At 43.5% G+C, this 25942-nt stretch overlaps 2 protein-coding genes across 2 annotated transcripts in view; both read right to left on the bottom strand.

Moving 5' to 3' along the window:
* Positions 1 to 23521, bottom strand: LOC105922548. Its single transcript, XM_036132357.1, has 6 exons — positions 23253 to 23521; positions 20368 to 20697; positions 15915 to 16010; positions 11044 to 11373; positions 1159 to 1494; positions 1 to 1077 (listed from the first exon to the last, which is right to left on the bottom strand). The coding sequence occupies exons 1-6, from the start codon at positions 23320 to 23322 to the stop codon at positions 983 to 985; spliced, it is 1257 nt and encodes a 418-aa protein (XP_035988250.1). The 5' UTR covers positions 23323 to 23521; the 3' UTR covers positions 1 to 982.
* Positions 1 to 25942, bottom strand: part of LOC105923632 — an 869484-nt gene that overhangs the window by 182869 nt on the left and 660673 nt on the right. The window lies entirely within an intron of this gene.

Below are 25942 nucleotides of genomic sequence, written 5' to 3' on the forward strand. Positions count from 1 at the left end.
TTTTTTTTTTTTTTGCTTATACCTCTCTTGTCTGGCTGAATACTGGGTCCTCTGTCTCTGGATTCGTGACAATACAATTCCAAACTGTATACAACTCAAGTCAATGGCTTCTTGCTTATCAACATGTTTCAAGGTATATAAGGTACAATTAAGCAATATCATTATTAAAAGTCCCCCATCCCCATATCATCAAATATAAAATCATCATAGTAAAAAATAAAGTAATTACCAGTAGGAATAATATACAATGCATCACTGACATCATCTTAAACTGTCGTCTAGTGTCCCCTACTCATAAAATATTACAACATGTGGGTATCCTTTCACATTTTCTGTAGGGCAGAAATGCAAACATTGTGTTGACTGAAACCAGTCTGACTGGTTCTCTGTAGACAGTTGAGGCTTCAGGCACAATTCCACCGACCAACTCGTTTTGGCTCACTTGACTCAACTACTCAGATAATGATGGGCCATGGTTAGCTTAGCCCTTAGCTTCTCTGTTCTCCACCGTAGCCCCTCATAGCTCTTCATCATCTCCAGATGTTGCTGCAGATGCTCTGCATTGTCATCGTTAACCTCTTTAAAATCCTTCCTGAGTTCTAGGATCATGGCTGATTTATGCTAAGCTAACGCTGCTACCAGATTAGCTTTTCTTATGGCAGCCTCCGACGTATGTTTTTCAGCTATTTTAGGAGGATTTGATAGTTGAAAGGTGGTGAAGGACTAATAAAAGTTCTGAGAGTCACAAAAGTTTGGGTAATAATTGTCCAGGTGAGCTTTAAAGGAAGAGGGGAGCAGGGGCACGAGATAAACACATTACTACTCCTTCAGCATCAAAGAGGAAGCAGCTTCAACTGGATCCTAAAAAAGATCAGCTGCAGATTCAGGTTCTGTTCTTCATCCATCAGAACCTTCACTGAGATGTTCTCTCAGAACAAAAAGTCCAATTAGATCAAGAACAAATCATTGATGAAGGAACAGATCAGACTGATTCATCAGCCATCAGAGGAGTAGGGTCAGTGAAGCTGGTTCTGGTCCTGATGTCCTCTGGTTGGTTCTGGTCCTGATCTCTCCCTGCAGAGGAGACAGAAGACCCATTACAACCTAAAACAGAACAAAGACAGAACCAGAGAGAAGAGAACAAACAGAACCACAAACCTTTGACTGTGAGATAAACTGTTTTCCTTCTCATTAATCTGCTGTCCATCCAGACTCTACAGAAGTAGACTCCACTGTCTTCCTCTGTGGGACGCATCAGAGTCAGACTGAGGTCTCCAGTTCTCAGCGGGTCTTCATTCATCATCTTGGTTCTGTTTAGGTAGAACTGGTCCTGTTCTTCAGGCTGATCAGAACTGTTCTCACCCTTCTTATACACATGGACCTTCCTGTCTTCTTTGTCCATCCACACCACTCTAGCTCCTTCTGGCAGCTCAGGTGTTGTTCTGAATGGCAGCCGGACAGACTCCGCCCCCTCCTTCACCTCCACCTGATGGACTGAGAGAACAGAGAGGAAGATGAGCTGTAGAGAACAACAGAGGAAGATGAGCTGTAGAGAACAACAGAGGAAGAGGAGCTGTAGAGGCAGCAGCAGGTCTTCATCACTGAAGGATTGTGGGTAAAGCTGAAGGCCAGCAGCAGGTCTTCATGACTGAAGGATTGTGGGTAAAGCTGAAGGCCAGCAGCAGGTCTTCATCACTGAAGGATTGTGGGTAAAGCTGAAGGCCAGCAGCAGCAGCAGGTCTTCATCACTGAAGGATTGTGGGTAAAGCTGAAGGCCAGCAGCAGGTCTTCATCACTGAAGGATTGTGGGTAAAGCTGAAGGCCAGCAGCAGGTGAGAGCAGAAGGTAACAGAAAGGTGCTGCAGAGGATCAGAGTCTTGATGCTGCTGGGATCTTTAGTCCAGCTGCTGCTGACCAGCAGTGTGCAGCTGCTGCTCTTCTTTCTCACATTTCATCTGTGGATCTAAAGTGGAACCTTGAAGAGAAGCAGAGTTCCATCCAGCATGTCTTTGTTCCAGGACAACAGTCCTCTCTGGTGGGTCCACTCAGCATCTCTCACATGTTCTCCATGAACACACTGACACACACCTTCATCACCTCCCAGCCTCCTGGTTCCTGCAGCAGCAGCAGCAGGTTCCACTCAGAACATCTCTACATCTCTGTCAGCTCCACCCAGATCATCACTTCCCACTCCCACTCTGCTAAAGGATCACTTGGTGGTTCCACACTGACGATGGATCAGAGTTGATCAGAAGGTCTGAGGAACACCACAGGATCCTGCTGCTGCTCTGGGTTCTGCTGCTGCTGCTGTAGAACCAGACTACATGAAGGACCCACTGGTTCTGGTTCTAAAGGTTCTAAACAAAGTTCTGGTTCTGCAGCAGCTTTAGAACCATAACCCATTAAGAACTCTCAGACTCTTACACATTGCTTCAGGTCCTGCATTGATGTTAGACACTTCTTGGTGAAGAAATAAACAAAATAAAGTCTATTACATTAATTTTCCTCCCAAACATTCAGTAGTTCACACAATTTACTTATTTAAATAGGGAGGACCAAATCCTCCTAACCACGGTGTCATGGCCAGTCTCAGGAACTTTCCAGCACCTTCCTCCTCCTGCCCTGCTCTGTCTCCACTCCACCAATCATCCACACCTGTTCAGCCTGCATTCTGAGGACACTCTCTGCTGCGCTCCTGGTCCTTCTGCAGCACAGCACCACTCCAGCGTCCTCCATCCATCTTCACCACCCCGGTAAAGACTCTGGTTCACTCACCATTATCCAAACACCTGCCTCTAAACGGACTCTGTGTGTGTGTGTGTGTGTGTGTGTGTGTGTGTGTGTGTGTGTGTGTGTGTGTGTGTGTGTGTGTGTGTGTGTGTGAGTGTGTGTGTGTGTGTGTGACACACGGGAGACAGAATCTTTGAAGATCAGGAGCAACACGCCCACTTAGCTCCCACAGTTTATTTAGTCTCCAAGCAGCTTAGTGTTCCTTTACTAGGATCTTCTAAGTCTGGGCTCTAAGTGACCTTTTTATTCATCATGCTAATGCAGGGTTAATGCATGGTTTACTCTAGAATTTTAAAAACAAAAAGTGATGAAAAACTGTGATTAAATGTTTAGAACTACTAATGACTTTTATAAAATGATTTATAATTAGTGAATTTAATATATTGCCAACGAGGCAAATAAGTGATAGAAGCTGGGTGTTAATCCAATTCAGGAAATTATAAAGTCATTATAGGACTCAGTCAGTGATTGTGGGTCTAATTTTACTTCTGATAGACGCCTGGATGCCTTTAGCTGCTTATGTGGTTCAGAATAACCAGAAAAATGACAAAGAACAGGAGAAACAGCAGAGTAAAGGGATTCCACTTGGTATGATCTTGCTGCCTCTTCCTCAGACTGTTGTGTGTGGTGAAGGAGGAACCAAATGCAGAGCGTAGCTGAGAAATATTTAATAAAAAATAAAACTTACCTTCACTGAACATGGTGAAGGTAGGACACAGAGTACAGGCAGGTTAACAACTAATCGTGAAAACCAGTAGAAAGCAGCATCAAGAACAGGAGAACATACAGTTTAAATACTAGAGAGGAGGTGGAGTAAAGACATGAGGACCAGGTGGAGTTAACCAGGTAATAATTAACACAGGAGAAAGCAAGGAAGGCTGAGCTGAGGGAGAGAGAAGACATTAACAGGACAGAGAGAGAGGAAACAGAAAGGTAATAACGACAAGATACAAAACAGAATCTACAAACTAAACACTTAAAAGGTGAGAACTGAAGATCCATAGAAAACAAATAATAACTACAAACAGGCCTAATACCTGGGGCTCATTACACAGACATGCAGTGAGTCCCTGTTGCATGCTGGGAAAATTACATGACAGCCACTCCCCCATCTGCTCTTCTTTTCACCTCCCATGCCCCCTCCACCCAGTCCAGTTCCTCCCTCTCCTCTCACAAAATATTTAATGCTGTAGTATTTTTTAGAAACTCCTCCTCCACTTCCTGTCGGTTCTTTATGTTACACGCCTTTTGCCTTGGAAATCAAAACCAGTAGCTGGGAATGAGGGAAGTAATTTCCCTCTGGGATTATTAAACTATGTCTGAATCTGAAAAAAGAGTTCCAGCTAATATAGTTTCAGAAAAATCTGATGGTTGTGTGAGTCTAGTTGTGTTTTTAAGTTATTATCATTATTACCTCCAACAACTGAAGGGAGGTTTCAGTCAACAGAGCTGAAGAAGCTCTGCTCAGCTATGACCAGAGAACAGTCACACTGTGATGTATCTGATAAGTCAGCAGGAACATTTTCTCCTCATTCCTCCTCCAGGTCAGCTGTGGCTGCTAACAAACCACCATCAGGGTGTGACTGTGTGACTGACTGCAGTGGAAAGAGCTTTGGGGTCATTGGACTAGTTAGAGGACTGCACAAGTACAAGCCATTTACCATTTATTAAACTCTAACACTTTAAATAAAAGTCTTTTACAATGTTTTGCAGAACTGCTGCAACAAAGCAACATTTCTTCTTTGTTTTTAAATAATGATAAAAAAAAATATTGGCAGAAATTCTCTATTTATTAAAAGAGTTTAGTACGTCCTGAGTGTCTGTAGTGATGATGTGAAGGATGTGATCTTCCTCTTTATCTGACAGCAGCTCCCAAACCGTCAGCATTTAACACAATTTACTCGTTTAAATGAGGCGGACCAAATCTGTGTTTCACGTCTTTCCACTGGGGACACAATCTTTGAAGTTCAGGTGCAAACATTTAAATGTATGTTTCAATGACAATAAAGATGATATTACTATTACTAAAGAGAAAGACAGTAGATGTTTAGAAAGGCAGAGAGACAAACCTTTGACTTTAAGCTGAATGTTTTTCCCTCTCCACAGCTCTCCTCTTCTCTTGACTCTACATCTATAATCTCCACTGTCTTCCTCTGTGGGATACATCAGAGTCAGACTGACGTCTCCAGATCTCAGCGCACCTTCTTCCATCTTGGTTCTGTTTCTGTAGAGCTGGTCCTGGTCTTCATCCTGATCAGAACCGTTCTCAAACAAATGGACCCTGGAACTGTCTCTGTCCCACCAGAACACTTCAGCTCCTTCTGGCAGCCCAGATGTTGTTGTGAACGGCAGCAGGACAAACTCCACCCCCTCCTCCACCTCCACCTGATGGACTGAGAGAAAAACAGAGGAAGATGAGCTGTAGAGAACAACAGAGAGGAAGAGGAGCTGTAGATAACAGAGGAAGAGGAGCTGTAGAGAACAACAGAGAGGAAGAGGAACTGTAGAGAACAACAGAGAGGAAGATGAGCTGTAGAGAACAACAGAGAGGAAGAGGAGCTGTAGATAACAGAGGAAGAGGAGCTGTAGAGAACAACAGAGGAAGAGGAGCTGTAGAGAACAACAGAGAGGAAGAGGAGCTGTAGATAACAGAGGAAGAGGAGCTGTAGAGAACAACAGAGAGGAAGAGGAACTGTAGAGAACAACAGAGAGGAAGAGGAGCTGTAGAGAACAACAGAGGAAGATGAGCTGTAGAGAACAACAGAGAGGAAGAGGAGCTGTAGATAACAGAGGAAGAGGAGCTGTAGAGAACAACAGAGGAAGAGGAGCTGTAGAGAACAACAGAGAGGAAGAGGAGCTGTAGATAACAGAGGAAGAGGAGCTGTAGAGAACAACAGAGGAAGAGGAGCTGTAGAGAACAACAGAGAGGAAGAGGAACTGTAGAGAACAACAGAGAGGAAGAGGAGCTGTAGAGAACAACAGAGGAAGATGAGCTGTAGAGAACAACAGAGGAAGAGGAGCTGTAGAGAACAACAGAGAGGAAGAGGAGCTGTAGAGAACAACAGAGGAAGATGAGCTGTAGAGAACAACAGAGAGGAAGACGAGCTGTAGAGAACAGAGGAAGAGGAGCAGTAGAGAACAACAGAGAAAGATGAGCAGTAGAGAACAACAGAGAGGAAGAGGAGCTGTAGAGAACAACAGAGGAAGATGAGCTGTAGAGAACAACAGAGAGGAAGACGAGCTGTAGATAACAGAGGAAGAAGAGCTGTATAGAACAACAGAGGAAGAGGAGCTGTAGAGAACAACAGAGGAAGAGGTGCTGTATAAAACAACAGAGGAAGAGGAGCTGTAGAGAACAACAGAGAGGAAGAGGAGCTGTAGAGAACAGAGGAAGATGAGCTGTAGAGAACAACAGAAGAAGATGAGCTGTAGAGAACAACAGAGAGGAAGAGGAACTGTAGAGAACAACAGAGAGGAAGAGGAGCTGTAGAGGACAACAGAGAGGAAGAGGAGCTGTAGAGAACAACAGAGAGGAAGAGGAGCTGTAGAGAATAACAGAGGAAGAGGAGCTGTAGAGAATAACAGAGGAAGATGAGCTTTAGAGAACAACAGAGAGGAAGAGGAGCTGTAGATAACAGAGGAAGAGGAGCTGTAGAGAACAACAGAGGAAGATGAGCAGTAGAGAACAACAGAGAGGAAGAGGAACTGTAGAGAACAACAGAGAGGAAGAGGAGCTGTAGAGGACAACAGAGAGGAAGAGGAGCTGTAGAGAACAACAGAGGAAGAGGAGCTGTATAGAACAACAGAGGAAGAGGAGCTGTATAGAACAACAGAGGAAGAGGAGCTGTAGAGAACAACAGAGGAAGAGGAGCTGTAGAGAACAACAGAGAGGAAGAGGAGCTGTAGAGAACAACAGAGGAAGAGGTGCTGTATAAAACAACAGAGGAAGAGGAGCTGTAGAGAACAACAGAGAGGAAGATGAGCTGTAGAGAACAACAGAGAGGAAGAGGAGCTGTAGAGAACAACAGAGAGGAAGAGGAGCTGTAGAGAACAACAGAGGAAGATGAGCTGTAGAGAACAACAGATAGGAAGAGGAGCTGTAGAGAACAACAGAGAGGAAGAGCAGCTGTAGAGAACAACAGAGGAAGAGGAGCTGTAGAGAACAACAGAGAGGAAGAGGAGCTGTAGAGAACAACAGAGAGGAAGAGGAGCTGTAGAGAACAACAGAGAGGAAGAGGAGCTGTAGAGAACAGCAGAGAGGAAGAGGAGCTGTAGAGAACAACAGAGGAAGAGGAGCTGTAGAGAACAACAGAGAGGAAGAGGAGCTGTAGAGAACAACAGAGAGGAAGAGGAGCTGTAGAGAACAACAGAGGAAGAGGAGCTGTAGAGAACAACAGAGGGAGAGGAGCTGTAGAGAACAACAGAGGAAGAGGAGCTGTAGAGAACAACAGAGGAAGAGGAGCTGTAGAGAACAACAGAGGAAGATGAGCTGTAGAGAACAACAGAGGAAGATGAGCTGTAGAGAACAACAGAGGAAGAGGAGCTGTAGAGAACAACAGAGGAAGAGGAGCTGTAGAGAACAACAGAGAGGAAGAGGAGCTGTAGAGAACAACAGAGAGGAAGAGCAGCTGTAGAGAACAACAGAGGAAGAGGAGCTGTAGAGAACAACAGAGGAAGAGGAGCTGTAGAGAACAACAGAGGAAGAGGAACTGTAGAGAACAACAGAGGAAGAGGAGCTGTAGAGAACAACAGAGGAAGAGGAGCTGTAGAGAACAACAGAGGAAGAGGAGCTGTAGAGAACAACAGAGGAAGAGGAGCTGTAGAGAACAACAGAGAGGAAGATGAGCTGTAGAGAACAACAGAGAGGAAGATGAGCTGTAGAGAACAACAGAGAGGAAGAGGAGCTGTAGAGAACAACAGAGAGGAAGAGGAGCTGTAGAGAACAACAGAGAGGAAGAGGAGCTGTAGAGAACAACAGAGAGGAAGAGGAGCTGTAGAGAACAACAGATGAAGAGCAGCTGTAGAGAACAACAGAGAGGAAGAGCAGCTGTAGAGAACAACAGAGGAAGAGGAGCTGTAGAGAACAACAGAGGAAGAGGAGCTGTAGAGAACAACAGAGGAAGAGCAGCTGTAGAGAACAACAGAGAGGAAGAGGAGCTGTAGAGAACAACAGAGAGGAAGAGGAGCTGTAGAGAACAACAGAGAGGAAGAGCAGCTGTAGAGAACAACAGAGGAAGAAGAGCTGTAGAGAACAACAGAGGAAGAGGAGCTGTAGAGAACAACAGAGGAAGAGCAGCTGTAGAGAACAACAGAGAGGAAGAGGAGCTGTAGAGAACAACAGAGAGGAAGAGGAGCTGTAGAGAACAACAGAGAGGAAGAGCAGCTGTAGAGAACAACAGAGGAAGATGAGCTGTAGAGAACAACAGAGGAAGAGGAGCTGTAGAGAACAACAGAGGAAGAGGAGCTGTAGAGAACAACAGAGAGGAAGAGGAGCTGTAGAGAACAACAGATGAAGAGCAGCTGTAGAGAACAACAGAGAGGAAGAGCAGCTGTAGAGAACAACAGAGGAAGAGCAGCTGTAGAGAACAACAGAGGAAGAGGAGCTGTAGAGAACAACAGAGGAAGAGCAGCTGTAGAGAACAACAGAGGAAGAGGAGCTGTAGAGAACAACAGAGAGGAAGAGGAGCTGTAGAGAACAACAGATGAAGAGCAGCTGTAGAGAACAACAGAGAGGAAGAGCAGCTGTAGAGAACAACAGAGGAAGAGGAGCTGTAGAGAACAACAGAGGAAGAGGAGCTGTAGAGAACAACAGAGGAAGAGGAGCTGTAGAGAACAACAGAGGAAGAGCAGCTGTAGAGAACAACAGAGGAAGAGGAGCTGTAGAGAACAACAGAGAGGAAGAGCAGCTGTAGAGAACAACAGAGGAAGATGAGCTGTAGAGAACAACAGAGGAAGAGGAGCTGTAGAGAACAACAGAGGAAGAGGAGCTGTAGAGAACAACAGAGGAAGAGGAGCTGTAGAGAACAACAGAGGAAGAGCAGCTGTAGAGAACAACAGAGGAAGAGGAGCTGTAGAGAACAACAGAGGAAGAGGAGCTGTAGAGAACAACAGAGAGGAAGATGAGCTGTAGATAACAACAGAGAGGAAGAGGAGCTGTAGAGAACAACAGACAAAGAGGAGCTGTAGAGAACAGCAGAGGAAGAGGAGCTGTAGAGAACAACAGAGGAAGAGGAGCTGTAGAGAACAACAGAGAGGAAGAGCAGCTGTAGAGAACAACAGAGGAAGAGCAGCTGTAGAGAACAACAGAGAGGAAGAGGAGCTGTAGAGAACAACAGAGGAAGAGGAGCTGTAGAGAACAACAGAGGAAGAGGAGCTGTAGAGAACAACAGAGAGGAAGATGAGCTGTAGATAACAACAGAGAGGAAGAGGAGCTGTAGAGAACAACAGACAAAGAGGAGCTGTAGAGAACAGCAGAGGAAGAGGAGCTGTAGAGAACAAAAGAGGAAGAGGAGCTGTAGAGAACAACAGAGGAAGAGGAGCTGTAGAGAACAACAGAGAGGAAGAGCAGCTGTAGAGAACAACAGAGGAAGAGGAGCTGTGGAGAACAACAGAGGAAGAGGAGCTGTAGAGAACAACAGAGAGGAAGATGAGCTGTAGAGAACAACAGAGGAAGAGGAGCTGTAGAGAACAACAGAGAGGAAGAGGAGCTGTAGAGAACAACATACAAAGAGGAGCTGTAGAGAACAGCAGAGGAAGAGGAGCTGTAGAGAACAAAAGAGGAAGAGGAGCTGTAGAGAACAACAGAGGAAGAGGAGCTGTAGAGAACAACAGAGAGGAAGAGCAGCTGTAGAGAACAACAGAGGAAGAGGAGCTGTAGAGAACAACAGAGGAAGAGGAGCTGTAGAGAACAACAGAGGAAGAGGAGCTGTAGAGAACAACAGAGGAAGAGGAGCTGTAGAGAACAACAGAGGAAGAGGAGCTGTAGAGAACAACAGAGAGGAAGAGGAGCTGTAGAGAACAACAGACAAAGAGGAGCTGTAGAGAACAGCAGAGGAAGAGGAGCTGTAGAGAACAAAAGAGGAAGAGGAGCTGTAGAGAACAACAGAGGAAGAGGAGCTGTAGAGAACAACAGAGAGGAAGAGCAGCTGTAGAGAACAACAGAGGAAGAGGAGCTGTAGAGAACAACAGAGGAAGAGGAGCTGTGGAGAACAACAGAGGAAGAGGAGCTGTAGAGAACAACAGAGAGGAAGATGAGCTGTAGAGAACAACAGAGGAAAATGTTCCTGCTGCTGCTCTGGGTTCTGCATCCAATGCTGCTGTAGAACCAGACTCCAAGAAGAACCCACTGGTTCTGGTAATAAATCTGCTCCAGAACCAGTTTCCACACTGAGGACGGATCAGAGCTTCTCATTTCTTCCTGTCAAACACAAAGTCCTTGAGACAACCTCCAGGTCAGCCACCTGAACTCTGTTTGTTCTGGTTTATGACTCCTGCCTCCTTCAGGCTCCCTCCATCTGCCTTGCTTGGATTGATTGAACCAACTTCAGGTTGGGTCAGTCTGAAGATTTCTGCTGGGTCTCCTGTCCAGACTGAGGAAGTTCTGTCCAACAGTCGGTTTTTTTTTCAGGACTCTGTTTTGGGCATTTACTATCTGTCCTTGAGGGGTTCTCTGTCATGTCCTGGCCCGGCTGATGGTGGGATTGTCTCTGAAGGTCTATCACATGTAATCAGGATCATTGACTACATCTGAGTCCCTCTGCTGCAGCCTAATCAGTCTTTCTCTCCTGCCTTTATATTCAGAGTTTCTCCAACCAACCAGTACCAGGTCACTGAAAGCCACTGAGGGACAAGATGTCCAGCATTCATTTCCTGCCAAGTTTAGTACCAAGTTCTTGTTTTCTGTATGTCCTTGTCTCTCCTTACACCTGATGGACATCTAATCGGCTTTCTGCTCCCTGACCACCATCATTAACAACCAATCAGATCTGTCAGCCTGCATCAGCCTTCCTGTGTATGACCCTTACCTGCCTCAGTGACCTCATCTCCACCTGTCACCTCCTGCTGAGGTTGTTCCCACACCAAGGCTACATTATTATTACTACATCTATGAAAGCACTAACACCACTGATCAGCTGATTGGAGAAATACAACAACACATTTAAACCCCTAAACTTTGACCCAGATCTAAACCACTGACCTTTGACCCAAAGATTTAAACCCTTGACCTTTGACCCATAGATTTAAATCACTGACCTTTGACCTGGAGATCAATTTGCTTCTTCATCAGGATGTTTCCGTCCCTACTGAAGATGCTGCAGGTGTAGATGTCAGTGTCTCTATCAGTGAGGTGTTTCAGAGTCAGACTGAGGTCTCCAGTTCTCAGCAGGTCTTCATTCATCTTGGTTCTGTTTCTGTATCTCTTGTCCAGTTCTTCAGGATGATCAGAACCGTTCACATACACATGGACCCTCCTGTTTTTCCTGTCCCTCCACTCCACTCTAACATCTCCAGGCAGGGTAACTGTGGTTCTGCAGGGCAGCAGGACAGACTCCTCCCCTGAATTCACCTCCACCACCTGTTGGACTGAGAGGACAACAAAGGACAAGATGAGTTGGACAGACAGCAGCAGCAGCTCTGAGGACATTTTCTTTGACTGGATGAAGGTCCAACATGTTGATCCAACGTCATCATTGAGCTCCTGGTTCCCTCAGACTGGCAGGAAGAACTGGACCCGTCCATCTGGACACCAGAACCAGACCAGCTCCCAGTGGAACCAGTTTTCAGATCCGAGCAGAACTATTCCAGTTCTGATCCAAAAGGTTTCTTTGGAAGAACCATCAGAATGTGATGGACTCAGTCGCACATTCACCTGAATATTAATTTAGTAGTAGAACATATATTCAGAAATGGAATTCCCTGTGTGGTTTAAACATGCATTTCATTAATTATGTTTATTGTTTATGTATCTGGTTTTATTGAAACACCTGAATTGGGGATGTGGCTGCTACCTGCCTGGATAAGGGGCGTGGCCAAGGTGAAGGACTTTGAAGCCATGCCACCTTAGCAGGGACCAACCATTGGCTTGTCAGCCAGAGACTTAGTTTAAGTTTAGTGAGATCTTTTGGTCCTTCCTGTCAGGTTGTGTTTTAGTGAACCAGAGAGCAGGTGAGCATCCAGGAGTTGCTTGTTGTTTTATTCATTAATGATGATAAAACTACCAGGCAGGCTGAAAACACAGGAACCAGAAGCTCGGCTGAACAGAGCCCAGAACGGAGGTAGCATAACTGACCTGATAATGAGAGTGACTGAGCTGACTGCATTAATGTGGGAGTGGAGCAATTTAGCGTCTGTGAAACATGTAGAGGTTCATTAAGCAGAGACAGCAGTGATATGGCAGAGACCAGAGGGGAGCAGAACCTGACAGGAAAACAGTTAATAAAAAGATAGAACCAAAGAACTCTCTAACAGAACAAAGGTAGGCAGGAAAATAAAGGTCCAGAAGCTAAATTCTCCTCCACTGTTCACTAATGGCTTTGCTCTTTGGACCAAGATGGATTCTTTCACCCCTCTTTCAAACCATCTGTTCTTCTCCAACATCTGGACATAATTGTTCTCAGCAGTGTCTCCTTTGTTCTAATGGTTCTTAAGGTGGACTGCTGAATCTCTGCCTGAGCTGCTGCGCCATGTGTTTCTGTAGCTGTAGTTTAGTTTCTCTGATGTAGGAGTCTGAGCCGTTCTTGCTGCTTTGGACTGCAGACGCCGCTCTGCTGTGTTTATTGTTCTGTCTTTGGGATGAACCAGTTTTTGTCTGAGAGTTATCAGGGTTACTGTTATGGTGTGTTTGGAGAAAATTCTCCTGAGTTTCTCAGAAACTCCTGACACATCTGAAATGACAACGTTCTTGTCTCTCTGTTCTCTTCTCTGTGTTCAATGCTGTGCTATTTTTTTTTTTTTGTATTTCTGGTTACAAAGATCACACAAATTCATTATTCTTAAAATTAAAAGTATTAAAATTGACAACTTTGTTAATATTCAGAATCCACAAATCATGAACAATTAACTTTATGGAAACATTCAGAAATTGTTTCAGAATAAAGTTGGAGGCAAGAACTTGAAGGGGAGATTAACTTTAAACATCAGCGGTAATGTACAACATTAAAAGGTTTTTGTCTCCGCTTGTGGAGAGAAAATGGAGAACAGGGTGTGACACTCAAGCATGACACAATTTAAAAATCAGAACAAACAAATGATATTCACAACGTACATGTATGAGGAGGAAGTTGGGCTTTAAAGGGGAAGTCCGGTCAACAAGGAATAATCAGGGGATCATTAGCTATAACTAAAACTAATATGTTTGTGGTTATTTAATGAATTTAGCGTTAATCAATAAGAAAATAAAAGCATAAATTGTGATCTGGATCACCGTGTATTGGGGCCTGACATCACATCCTGTGACGTAACATCGCGGAGAGCTGACGGCAGTTCTCCGTGCTTTACAAGCAAACTCAATAGGAGCTGTTGTACACAGCTGGGAACAGAAACAATTATTTCAGATTTCCAGAGAAATTTGCAATTGCTGAAGCAACAATGCTCACGTGCATGGCAGTTGGATGTAACAATACCTTGGGTAAAAGTGGAAAAAACTGTTTTTTCACCTTTCCGATTCATGATCCACCGGGTTCTTTTGTTGGATTACCAACGTGAAGAAAGAGGGTTTGCCATCGGATATTTATTTACAAGGGGACAGATGGGGCATTGGGACTTGCTCTACAGTCGATCCCGCAAAGTGATGTTACAAACTGGGAGGAGGCAGAACTGTTCTTCACCAAGATGGCGGCCCCCATAAAAGGACCTTCAAATGAAAATTACTCTTAATTAAAAAAGCTTATTATTAAACAGTATGTAATAAGTTTATATTTAAAGTACTTTCAGCAGTTTGAATTCTGATTTTGACTGGACTTCTCCTTTAAACATTGATGTCCTGATAAATGATTTATGTGGTTGTGTACTTAATTCAATTTCATTCTATTACCTGTAACATGAATGTTTGGAAGGACTGTTGATTGAGTACTGTGTGTATGTATTAAATGTTACCCATTTTTAATGTGGAAAGGGGTTAGGCACAAATAAGCTTTTGCTACTTCCTATTCCTTTTGGGCATCTGTGAAATATTTTGTCAAAACTCTTTAAAAAATCTGCTGCTCAAATAAATCAATAAATAAAATAAACTCCTGGGGATTCTAACATTTAGTATTGAAGTTTGGATTAATTTCCCTATGGTGTTTAAATGGTTTTGCAAATCCTTATTAGTAACTTTTCGGTGTCTTGGTGTCGGGTCAGTTTGGAGTTAGGTTGTGGATTCTTGGTTTGGTCAGGTAATAGTCTCTAAGCCCTTTTTGAGGACCGTTATGCTAAATAACCTTTTTCATTGGTCCATTACTCATATTTAGAACTTTATCATCTTGTGTACTCTATTTCAAACATTACTGGGTCCCTTACACAGAACCAATCAGAACCTGGGCCTAGTTTATTTTGCTACCATGTGAATTTGGTGAGAAATGCTGCAAACACTGATGTGATATTCTGGTTCTGCTGGTTTCAGGACAAATGGTTCTGTCAGATGTGAAAACAGCGGTTCTGGTTTCATGCTGCAGGAACTTAAATGCTGATGTTTCTCCTCTGGTCCGTCTGTCGGTTCTGCTCTCCAACTTGTTCCTCCAGCAGTGGAGCCGGTACCGGGTCAAAGCTGCTCCTTCAATCCCAGCAATGCTTCCATTGATCAGAGTGTTTGTCAGGAGAAGTGCTGAAAACTTGGAGCTGGAAACTGGACCCTGCCTGGACCGGACCTCTGCCTCCTGCACTGGTTCCTCATCTTCACTCATTCTAATGTGTTGTTATGTTCAATGAAAGCAGGAAAAATGCTGAGTCATGACATCACATTTACTGGGACTCCGAAGCTGAAACTCCCACATTTCACTTTCAGCTTCTAAGGAGCCTCTGATCAGTATTGATCACACCTGATCAGCTGATTGGAGAAATACAACCACTGACCTTTGACCTAGAGATTTAAACCACTGACCGTTAACCTGGAGATTAACTTTTTTCTTCATCAGGATGTTCTCCTTCCCTCTGGAGACGATGCAGGTGTAGATGTTAGTGTCTCCATCTGTGGGATGTTCCAGAGTCAGACTGAGGTCTCCAGTTCTCAGCAGGTCTTTGTTTATCTTGGTTCTGTTTCTGTAGAACTGGTCCTGTTCTTCAGGATGATCAGAACCGTTCTCATACACATGGACCTTCCTGTCTCTGCTGTCCCTCCACTGCACTCTAGCATCTCCAGGCAGTAGTGGTCTGGTTCTGCAGGGCAGCAGGACAGACTCCTTCCCCGAATCCACCACCACATTGTATTCTAGAGGACAACAAAGAACAAGATGAGTTGGACAGACAGCAGCAGCAGCTCTGATGGTCACATGACTGTCTCCTCCTTGTCTCTGGGTCTCCTGCTGGTGGAGGACTCTCAGTGTTCAGACTGAAGAATGTCCAGCAGGTTGTTGGAGGACGTGGACCAACCAGGTGACCTGAGCTCACCTGACGTCTGTCTGCTGTCTGACAGAAACCAGTTTAAACCAGTTTCTGATTAAGACGTGTTTTCTTCTTCAGGACATGTGGAGCAGCTACCAGAGAAGGAGTCAGAACCTACTGAGGAACCCATCAGATGGATGGATGAGTGAGAAGTGTTGCTGGATCAAAGAGTGTGGAGCAGATGATGAGCAGAGAGCTGAGAACCTCTGAGGTCCTGTGTTCATGGACCATGACGGAAGCATCAGCTCATAGATCTCTGTCCATCTCCACACTGAGCTTCTGGTGAACTGGGAACCAGCTGCTGACTGACAGCAGACCAAGCAGCTCTGCTTCCTCCTCAGTCACTGACTCAGCAGTTTCTGCCTCTGCTTGTCCTCAACCAGACAAAGAGACAGCTGCTGAGATCTGACCCACAATCCACCAGAAGGTTCCTCAGAGGAGCTTCTAGAGTCCTGCTCAGGAACCTCACAGAGAAGGTTGTGGCAACGACAGGAGACCAGGCAGTGACCATCAGCATTATGGGTAATGGAGTTCTAGAGACTAACCTGACATGAAACAGTGCCGAAAATGATATAAAAGACCTGCGGCAACCAGAACCAGAACCAGAACCAGGAGAGCTGTGGCCCAGGATGGAAACGGTTCTGTGGAGACAAATGAAGAAGAGATCAGTTCCAGAACATTTTCCATAATCAGGTGAAACTGAGATGTTTGGCATCAAAGCTGATTTTCTCCTCTGCTGCCAGTTCCTCTGGTTCCAGAAGGAACATTAGCAGAGAAAGAAGACCCGGCTGACCCAGAGTGGGTCCAGAACCCCAGAGATCTGATGGGTACAGATAGTTGCACCTAATAACCAGAACCTCATCTGGATGAGTTAAAGCCGGTTCTGATATTCTCCAGAGCCACTGGATGTTATTGATTGGTCCATGACATTTCTAAAAGAACCAGTGGTGGCACCGGTTCTTTTAGGTGTCAGAACCGTTCAGAGGAGTTTAGATGTAAAGTTTCTTCTGTTGTTATCATCCTGCTCGTCTAAATCATTCTGTCACTTTTCTCTCCTCTTTCTTTCACCTTTGCTCCTTTCTTTCTCTTCTACATTCTTGTTTTAGTGTCCATATAACATAAAATATTCCCTACAAAAATCATAATAAAGCTTCTAGCATATATATATCAAGTGGAGCACTGAGGCCAAAGCGGTAATGCTCCATTTGTGAAATTAAGATCTGTTGAGGTCTTTTTGGCGTTTAGACAACATTTCTCATTGCTACATTGCAACACTGGACACTATTAAGAAAAAGTAAATAAATAAAAAATAATAATAAATCAGATGTTACATCTGTCAGAATATTACTGACATTATTCATCTGCTCTAGTCCCTGCAGGATGGAGATCATGTTATAAGGACTGAGCTTCCTGATTATCTATAGAAATATAATAATAATAACAATAATTGAACTTTATCTCACAATGGAGAAACTCACTATTCAATTCAATTTTCAATTCAATTTTATTTATATAGCGCCAAATCATGAAACATGTCATCTCAAGGCACTTTACAAAGTCAAGTTCAATCATATTATACAGATTGGGTCAGATTATACAGATTGGTCAAAAATGTCCTATATAAGGAAACCAGTTGATTGCATCAAAGTCCCGACAAGCAGCATTCACTCCTGGGGAAGCGTAGAGCCACAGGGAGAGTCGTCTGCATTGTCCATGGCTTTGCTGCAATCCCTCATACTGAGCAAGCATGAAGCGACAGTGGGAAGAAAAACCACCCATTAACGGGAAGGAAAAACCTCCAGCAGAACCGGGCTCAGTATGAACGGTCATCTGCCTCGACCGACTGGGGTTACAGAAGACAGAGCAGAGACACAACAAGAGAGACAAAAAAGCACAGAAGCACACATTGATCTAGTAATTTGTTCTACATTAGATGGAAGTCTTCTCTGGATGATGTCACAGTTAACAGAACACCAGACCAGGTGTACCTACTATGAAGAAAAAGAGAGAGAGCAAAAGTTAAAAGCTGAAATGACGACAGTCATTTCAATGTAATACAATGCAAAACTGGAGAACAGTAGACTGAAGAACAGTAGAAATCAGTAGAGTGAGAAAATTAGACCCTGATGTCCTCCAGCAGCCTAGGCCTATCACAGCACAACTATAGAGAAGGCTCAGGGTATGAGCCACTCTAACTGTAAGCTTTGTGAAAAAGGAAAGTTTTAACATTAGTCTTAAAAATATATAGGGTGTCTGCCTCACGGACCAAAACTGGGAGTTGGTTCCACAGGAGAGGAGCCTGATAGCTAAAGGATCTGCCTCCCATTCTACTTTTAGAGACTCTAGGAACCACCAGCAGACCTGCAGTCTGAGAGCGAAGTGCTCTGTTAGGAACATACGGGGTAATCAGAGCTCTGATATATGATGGAGCTTGATTATTAAGGGCTTTATACGTTAGAAGAAGAATTTTAAATTCTATTCTTGATTTAACAGGAAGCCAATGAAGGGAAGCTAAAATTGGAGAAATATGATCCCTCTTGTTGCTTTTCATCAGAGCTCTTGCTGCAGCATTTTGGATCAGCTGAAGACTTCGAACTGCATTTTGTGGACTTCCTGATAGTAAAGAATTACAATAGTCCAGCCTTGAAGTAACAAATGCATGGACTAGTTTTTCAGCATCACTCCTGGACAGAATGTTTCTAATTTTGGCGATATTCCTGAGGTGAAAAAAGGAAACTCTGGAAACCTGTTTAATATGGGATTTAAATGACATGTCTTGGTCGAAAACAACACCAAGATTTTTGACTTTATTACCAGAGGCCAAGTTAATGCCATCCAGATTAAGGGATTGATTAAGAACTTTATTTTTTGAAGACTCTGGCCCAAAGATTACAACTTCTGTCTTGTCAGAATTTAAATGCAGGAAATTTAAAGTCATCCAGCTTTTGATGTCATCAAGACATGACTGCAGTCAAAGTAACTGATTGGATTCATCAGGATTTATGGATAAATATAGCTGAGTGTCATCAGCATAACAGTGGAAATTAATCCCATGCTGTCTGATAATTTTGCCAATCGGAAGCATATATATAGTAAATAGAATTGGTCCAAGGACTGAACCCTGTGGTACTCCACAAGTGACCCTAGAGTTTGAGGAAGATTTATTATTAACATGAACAAACTGGAATCTGTCCGACAGATAAGATTTAAACCAGCCTAATGCTTTTCCCTTAATCCCTACAGTATGTTCAAGTCTTTGTAGGAGAATATTATGATCAACTGTATCAAATGCAGCACTGAGATCTAACAGGACAAGTATAGACACAAGTCCATTATCTGAGGCCATGAGAATATCATTGGTGACCTTCACCAGAGCTGTTTCAGTGCTATGATGAGCTCTGAAGCCTGACTGAAACTCCTCAAGTAGGTCATTACTTTGTAAATGTTCACATAGTTGATTAGCAACTACTTTCTCAAGAATTTTAGATAAGAAAAGAAGATTAGATATAGGTCTGTAATTTACTAACTCATCTTGATCAAGAGATGGTTTCTTAAGTAAAGGTTTAATAACAGCTACTTTAAAAACCTGTGGTACATATCCATTTACCAAGGATAGATTAATCATGTCTAAAATAGGACCACTGATCAGAGGGAATACCTCCTTAAACAACTTGGTTGGGATTGGGTCTAAAATACAGGTAGAAGGTTTAGATGAAGCTAAAATTTTAGATAGCTCAGAAAGCTCTACTGCTTTTAAACAGTTCAGACACTGCGCTGGTTCTAAGGATTCCTCCAATGCTGCCTCACTTACTGAGGATGAGGTAATCATGTTTGGGAGGAAGCCAATTATTTTATTTTTAATGGAATCAATTTTATTTATGAAGAATCCCATAAAATCATTACTGCTAAGAGCTAAGGGAATGGATGGATCAACAGAGCTGTGGCTCTGGGTAAGTTTGGCAACTGTACTGAAGAGAAATCTAGGATTATTCTTATTCTCCTCAATTAATGATGAAAAATATGCTGCTCTAACTCTGCGAAGGGTCTTGTTATACAACAATAGACTGTTCTTCCAGATTAAGTAGGATTCCTCTTGGTGTGTAGAGCGCCATTTTCTCTCCAATTTCCTAACATTGTGCTTCAAGGAACGCAGCTCTGAATTAAACCAAGGAGCCAGCTTCCTGTGAATAATCACCTTCTTTTTCAAGGGAGCTACATTGTCTAATGCAGAACGCAATGACGAAGTCATACCGTTTACAAAGACATCTATTTGTGAATTGGAAGAAACAACATTGCTGCCATCTACAGGGCATTTCTCCAATGCGGAGGATATTAAAAAGGGGACAGACTCTTTAAGTTTTGATACAGCATTATCCGATAAAGATCTACTATAATGGAACCCTCTTTTGGGGGTGGAGAACTCAGTTAGATTAAACTCAAATGTTATTAAAAAATGATCAGATAGGACAGGGTTGTGAGAGAATACTGTTAATTCTTCACAATCAATGCCATATGTCAGCACAAGGTCTAATGGGTTAAAATGCACTACTGCATTTTAACCCATCCCCTTGGGGAGCAGTGGGCTGCCACCGTGCGGCGCCCAGGTAAAGGGTCTTGCTCAGGGACCCAGAGTGCAGGCACTGGGGATCGAACCGGGTACCTTCTCTGAGCGCAAGAGTGGCCCACCACTAGGCCACCACTATATGGTCTAGTGGTGAGAGTATATATATATATATATATATATATATATATATATATATATATATATATATATATATATATATATATATATATAGGGAGAGAGAGGTCGAAGGTCACAATCAATCAAATATGGTCATACTATGATCTTTAACCTCTAGTATGATCTCCCAGGTAGGTGATGTTAAAACTACTGTCCCACATTATCTGCTGAACTCTAATCTGAACTGAGACGTTTCTCTTTCACATGCAGAACCAGGAAGAAGCTGGAGGTTCTGATCCAGAGACAAACGGACTCACCTGGAGGAGCTACATACAGGTTGATGGTGCTGAGGAGTTTCTTCTCAGGGTTTCTTCCTCTCTGAACAGTTTGACACTCATATTTTCCAGTATCACCAATCATTGCGTCCTTCAGAACCAAAGACACATCTCCATCCTTCATATGTGTGTCCTGCAGATCCAACCGGTTCCCAAAAGACTCATGCAGTTTGTCAATCTGCTCATCTCTGAACCGAAGAACTAATCCCAGATCAGTTCTGGTCCACTCTAAAAGTACTATGGTCCCTTTGTCAGAATCTCTACATGGCAGAATGAGGTCCTGTCCAGCTTCAGCTGTGATGTTGACCTGAGCTGCAGGAGAGGAAACAACACAGAGCAGAGAGGTTAAAGAGGTCAGAGGTAACCTTTGAACTTCAGGTAATTGTGATGAGGACACATCATTATCAGCTCTGCTGATTCTAGGAGCTCAGGAATCTAAGCTTTCATTCAGACTTAACAGCAGAATTATCAGAGTGAACCTGCGTTCAGAACCTGAGAGCTCAGTTCACAGCAGAAATTCTGGTTAAAAGAATTCCTGCATTCCTCTCAGCATCAGTTTTCTTTTGGTTAATAAAATTTTGGTTCAATAAAACTGCAGGCTTGGAACCCTAATAAGAATAAAAATACAAAAAGAAATAGAAAAATAAGGCAGAGGATGTTTTATGTACATTCACGTTACTTTTATACACATGTCTGACATATATTCAAGTGGTAATAGCAGCAGAAGTCACTTCTTTAGGATCCACACAGTGGAATCGTGTCGACAGAGCCTATACACTGAAATGTGCTGGTGAGAACCCTGAGGAGGTTATTGGACATGGGGACCACCACCATCTAGAAGAAATCAATGCATGGATGTGCCAAAATTTTCTCCAATTGAATAAAAACAAAACTGAAGTAATAATATTTGGACCAATAGAGGAAAGATCAAAAGTTAGCACACAGCTTCAGTCGCTTCAGCTAAAAACCACCAATCAGGCCCGAAATCTGGGAGTAGTGATGGACTCAGACCTGAACCTTCAAAAGCATCTAAAGACAATTACAAGGTCAGCTTTCTATCACCTGAGGAACATTTCTAGGATTAAAGGATTGATGTCTCAGCAGGATCTGGAAAAACTAATCCATGCGTTTATATTTAGTAGAATTGATTACTGCAACGGTGTTTTCACAGGACTTCCTAAAAAGTGGATCAGACAGCTGCAGCTGATCCAGAACGCTGCTGCCCGCGTCCTCACTAAGACTAAGAAAGTAGAGCACATAACCCCAGTTCTAAAGTCCTTACACTGGCTCCCTGTATCTCAGAGAATAGACTTTAAAATCCTTCTGTTAGTCTATAAATCCTTAAATGGCTTAGCACCTAAATACATCACAGACTTGTTATCAGTGTATCAACCCTCCAGACCACTCAGGTCTTCTGGCTCCAGCCTACTCTGCATACCTAGAACCAGAACTAAACATGGAGAAGCAGCATTTAGTTCCTATGCTCCGCTTATCTGGAACAAACTTCCAGAAAACTGTAAATGTGTGGAAAGCCTAAGTTCTTTTAAATCAGGATTAAAAACACATCTGTTTAAAATTGCCTTTGACTGTTCTAGTTAAACAGTTTTACTGTTTTTAATGTTCTTTTTTGTTACTACATTCTATCCCTACTTGCTTTTATTCTATTTTCTATCTACATTTTATTATTTTGGTATATCTTAATCATGTAAAGCACTTTGTATTGTCTTGTACTGAATTGTGCTATATAAATAAATTTGCCTTGCCTTGCCTTACCTAACCCTAACCCTTTTTAACGATGGGTGGTTTCACTTGAACTCCTTTACTCCCCCTTTAAACCCACATTCATCTTTGTCCAGGATGAGAACATCTTTAGGATCCTAACCTTGACATCTTAGTCTTAAACCTTATAGCTGAGAAAAACTGTGAGGACAAAAAAAGTCCTCACTCTGCATCAAAGTTCTCACTTTACTGGTAAAATTAGCAAAAAGTAAATAGCAAGAGAATTAGCATCATCTCACTCTTTCTATAAAATTTGAGAGCACTGGTCAAAAGATCAACAAATTGAAAAGAGAGTAGCAACCATGTGTACAAACATTTACTCTGATGAAAAGAAAGAAGTTATTGCACTCTAATTTAGGGTGCATAAGGAATTATTTCATCCGTAAAACTCTAGGCCCTAGATGATGTTAGGAGCATTAAGCACTGTTAATCTTGCACCTAAAATCAAATGATTTACAAACTTTGGTCATGATTATTTTCGGCTACTGAATAATCTGTTTTATAGTTAATGAGGCATCCTGAAACTATCACCTATGTATATCATTGAATTGATAATATATCATTTTATCTAATGAGCACATACTAGCTCATAAAAAAATTGTAGATTGACCTGTTTGAGCTTTGACGGTCGCTGTAGTTCCCCTTTAGCGAGAGTACAGCGTTACGAGCCTGTAACCGCGGCCCACGCGGCAAATAGCCGCCGCGCGGTATTTGCCGCATGGGCGACAAGGAGAGAACCGAATGTGACGGGGGAGCGCGGTTCAACGTAATACCGATTCCTGGAGGTCAGAAAAAATGCTACGTCCTTAATGCTTATTCTGTGACTGAAAACACAGATTCCTGGCATACTTTCATTATTTTACTTACAACCCAGTGCGCGAAAACAAGGGAGCCTTTAGGGGCTTTTCACAGCAGACTACAAAGAGAACCCAAGGAACAGAACCGTCTCTGGCAGCTTTTTACTGCAGTTTTAAACCAGATAAACTCCCAGCATGGCAGCGACGCTGAGACACAGAACTAAAGAGTTCACAGCAAACCTTCTCTCTGCATCTAAACAGCTTTCAACACGTTTCATGTCTGACTCTCACCTGTGGAGACAAACTGGAGGAAGACGGCTGACAGCAGAGCCCAAAGGGACGCAGTCAGCAGAGAATCCATTTCCTGGTTGGCTTGATCTACAGATACCTGTCCGACGTTTCATTTAATGTTTCACCTGAGAAAACACCTGGAAACATTTAAACACTGAATATGAACTAAAACATAGCAGCCTGCTAGAATAACGTCGAAACTATAAGAACTTAAATAAAGTGAGAGAAACCACGATCACAACGAGCTTTGACAGAACCAGATAGTTGAAGGAAAAGGTGGAGCTTCAACTGAACCAGACAGACAGGTGAGGGGAAAAGGTGGAGCTCTTCTTCGTCTGGGTGGAGTATGAGTGGAGTGGAAGTTACTATAACTGTAACAATAACTGTAATAAGTAATGTGCAATAACTAATGTGCAATTATATGTTGTATTTAACCTTAAATGCTCACATTCATAATATTTCACTATAATAACATTACAGCCATTTTTTATTTTTGTTTTATTTATATTTTTACATAGTGTTGTTGTCGGACTTGAACTAAACCATCCTTCTCCGTCTTGGGTTAAAGCTCATACTAGTAGGGTTCTAAGGACCTCTGAATCTAACAGGTATTAGCCTGCTTAGAGTTCCTGTGAGACCTTTTTAGCTAAATAAGTAGGACACAACCGATCTAACCACCTTACTCCTAGGGCCCCCCCTTTTTTCAGTAGACAAGTTGGGCAACCAAGCAGCCTGAGGCCACCTATTTCCTGTCCACCGCCCTAGTTAACGGTGACTCCTACTTTTAGACAACGGCACTTGTTATTGGATCGGTAAATTTTTAGTGACTCAAAAATCCCTATGGGTGTTGTTTATTATATTTTGCTACAGGTAACCTTTAAAGACCTCCTACATAATTTTAGAACCATGCACCATGTTTGTTTTACAACAATTTAAGAACTCCATAAATGTTTATTCAATGATTAAATGTCCACAACATCCAATAGAATTTTGTATGCTTCTTTCATTAATATGTTTTAGTAGGGAATTAGTAACAGCATTATTAATCTACTACAGAAATCACAAATTAAAATTTAACCAATTTTTTAACTCCTATGTAAGACTGATTACTAATATATTCAGGAGAGGCTTCTCAATTTAGAGGACCCATACCACAGATGGAATCCCAAAGTGTCTCTGATTTCTGGGTGCAGGAGTTGTTCAGATGAAAAACTTACTTCCTCTCAATGGCAATGCTGTCCAGAAAAAGTCCTGCTTAGGAAGACTCGAAGCTTAAGTCTCTGTCCCGACAGCATGTGCTGAGGAAACAACCTTGGGTTGTTTCAGCTTCACCTCTGACATCTGGTGGGTGGGACTCCCATCTGTGAACCACATAGGCTGTTTTCATCGGCTAGTTCAAAGCCACAGCGAAACTTTTTTTTTCAAGATGGCGCTGCGCAGACAGATGGATCTGTCCCGGACTCAGTGATCTCCACGGACGGCTTTAAACTTATCCGCGCGGACAGAACTTTTGCGGGGAGCGGAAAAAAGAGAGGGGGAGGGCTGGCGGTGTTGGTGAATGAGAGGTGGTGTAACGCGGCGCATGTTCACGTGAAGCAGCAGATATGCTGCTCGGATGTTGAACTTCTCGCAGTGAGCTTGAGACCTTATTACTTGCCGAGAGAGTTCGGCCACGTGATCGTGCTCTGTGTTTACATCCCTCCCTCCGCGGACACCACCGCCGCGTGTGAGCGGATCCACGCCGCTGTAAACAATCTGCAAACACAGCACCCGCGCGCTCTCCTGCTGATCACAGGGGATTTCAACCATGCCTCTCTCCGTTCCACCCTCCCCACGCTCACCCAGTACGTCACGTGTAAAACAAGGGACAATAAAACGCTGGGCCTTTTTTATGCTAACGTTAAGGACGCTTACACCTCCGCCCCCCTCCCCCCTCTGGGACGCTCAGACCACAACCTCGTCTATCTGCTCCCCCATTACATTCCACTGGTGAGGAGACAAAAGGCACAGAAGAAGTCAGTGAAAGTTTGGTCAGACGAAGCCAGTGAGAGACTGAAGGACTGTTTCAGAACCACAGACTGGAGCATGTTCCAAAGCTCTCATGGAGAGGACATCAACAGCCTGACTGAATGCATCACTGACTACATGAACTTCTGTGTGGAGAGCATCGTGCCTACACGACGGCTACGATGCTTTCCAAACAACCCCCGCTGGGTGACCCCTGAGCTGAAAGTCCTCCTAAACCAGAAGAAGAGGGCTTTCTACTCAGGGGACAGAGAGGAGCAGCGTAGAGTCCAGCGGGAGCTCCAGTGGAAGATCAGGGCAGCAAAGAAGGATTATGGGAAGAAGATGGAGGAGCAGCTGGCACAGAACAACGTCAGGGATGTGTGGAGAGGTCTGAAGAACATCTCTGGCTTCGGGCAGAGGACCAGCAGGGCTACAGACGGAGACACCAAGACTGCAGATGAGTTGAACTCATTCTTCACTCGGTTCGACTCCCCCCACACTGGCCCCCTCCTTGCCCTCAACTCTCCACATGTCTCCAACCACCAGCGCTCCAGAGACCTACCATCCCCCCCACCGCCACTCCGATCAACGACTGACCCATCCACACCTTCAGCCCTACCTTCCTCCCCCCTCACAGTCACACCAATGCAGGTGAGAGGACAGCTGACGAGGCTGAAACAAAG

This window comes from Fundulus heteroclitus, unplaced genomic scaffold, assembly GCF_011125445.2.
Source record: "Fundulus heteroclitus isolate FHET01 unplaced genomic scaffold, MU-UCD_Fhet_4.1 scaffold_49, whole genome shotgun sequence".
Taxonomy (NCBI): Eukaryota; Metazoa; Chordata; class Actinopteri; order Cyprinodontiformes; family Fundulidae; genus Fundulus; species Fundulus heteroclitus.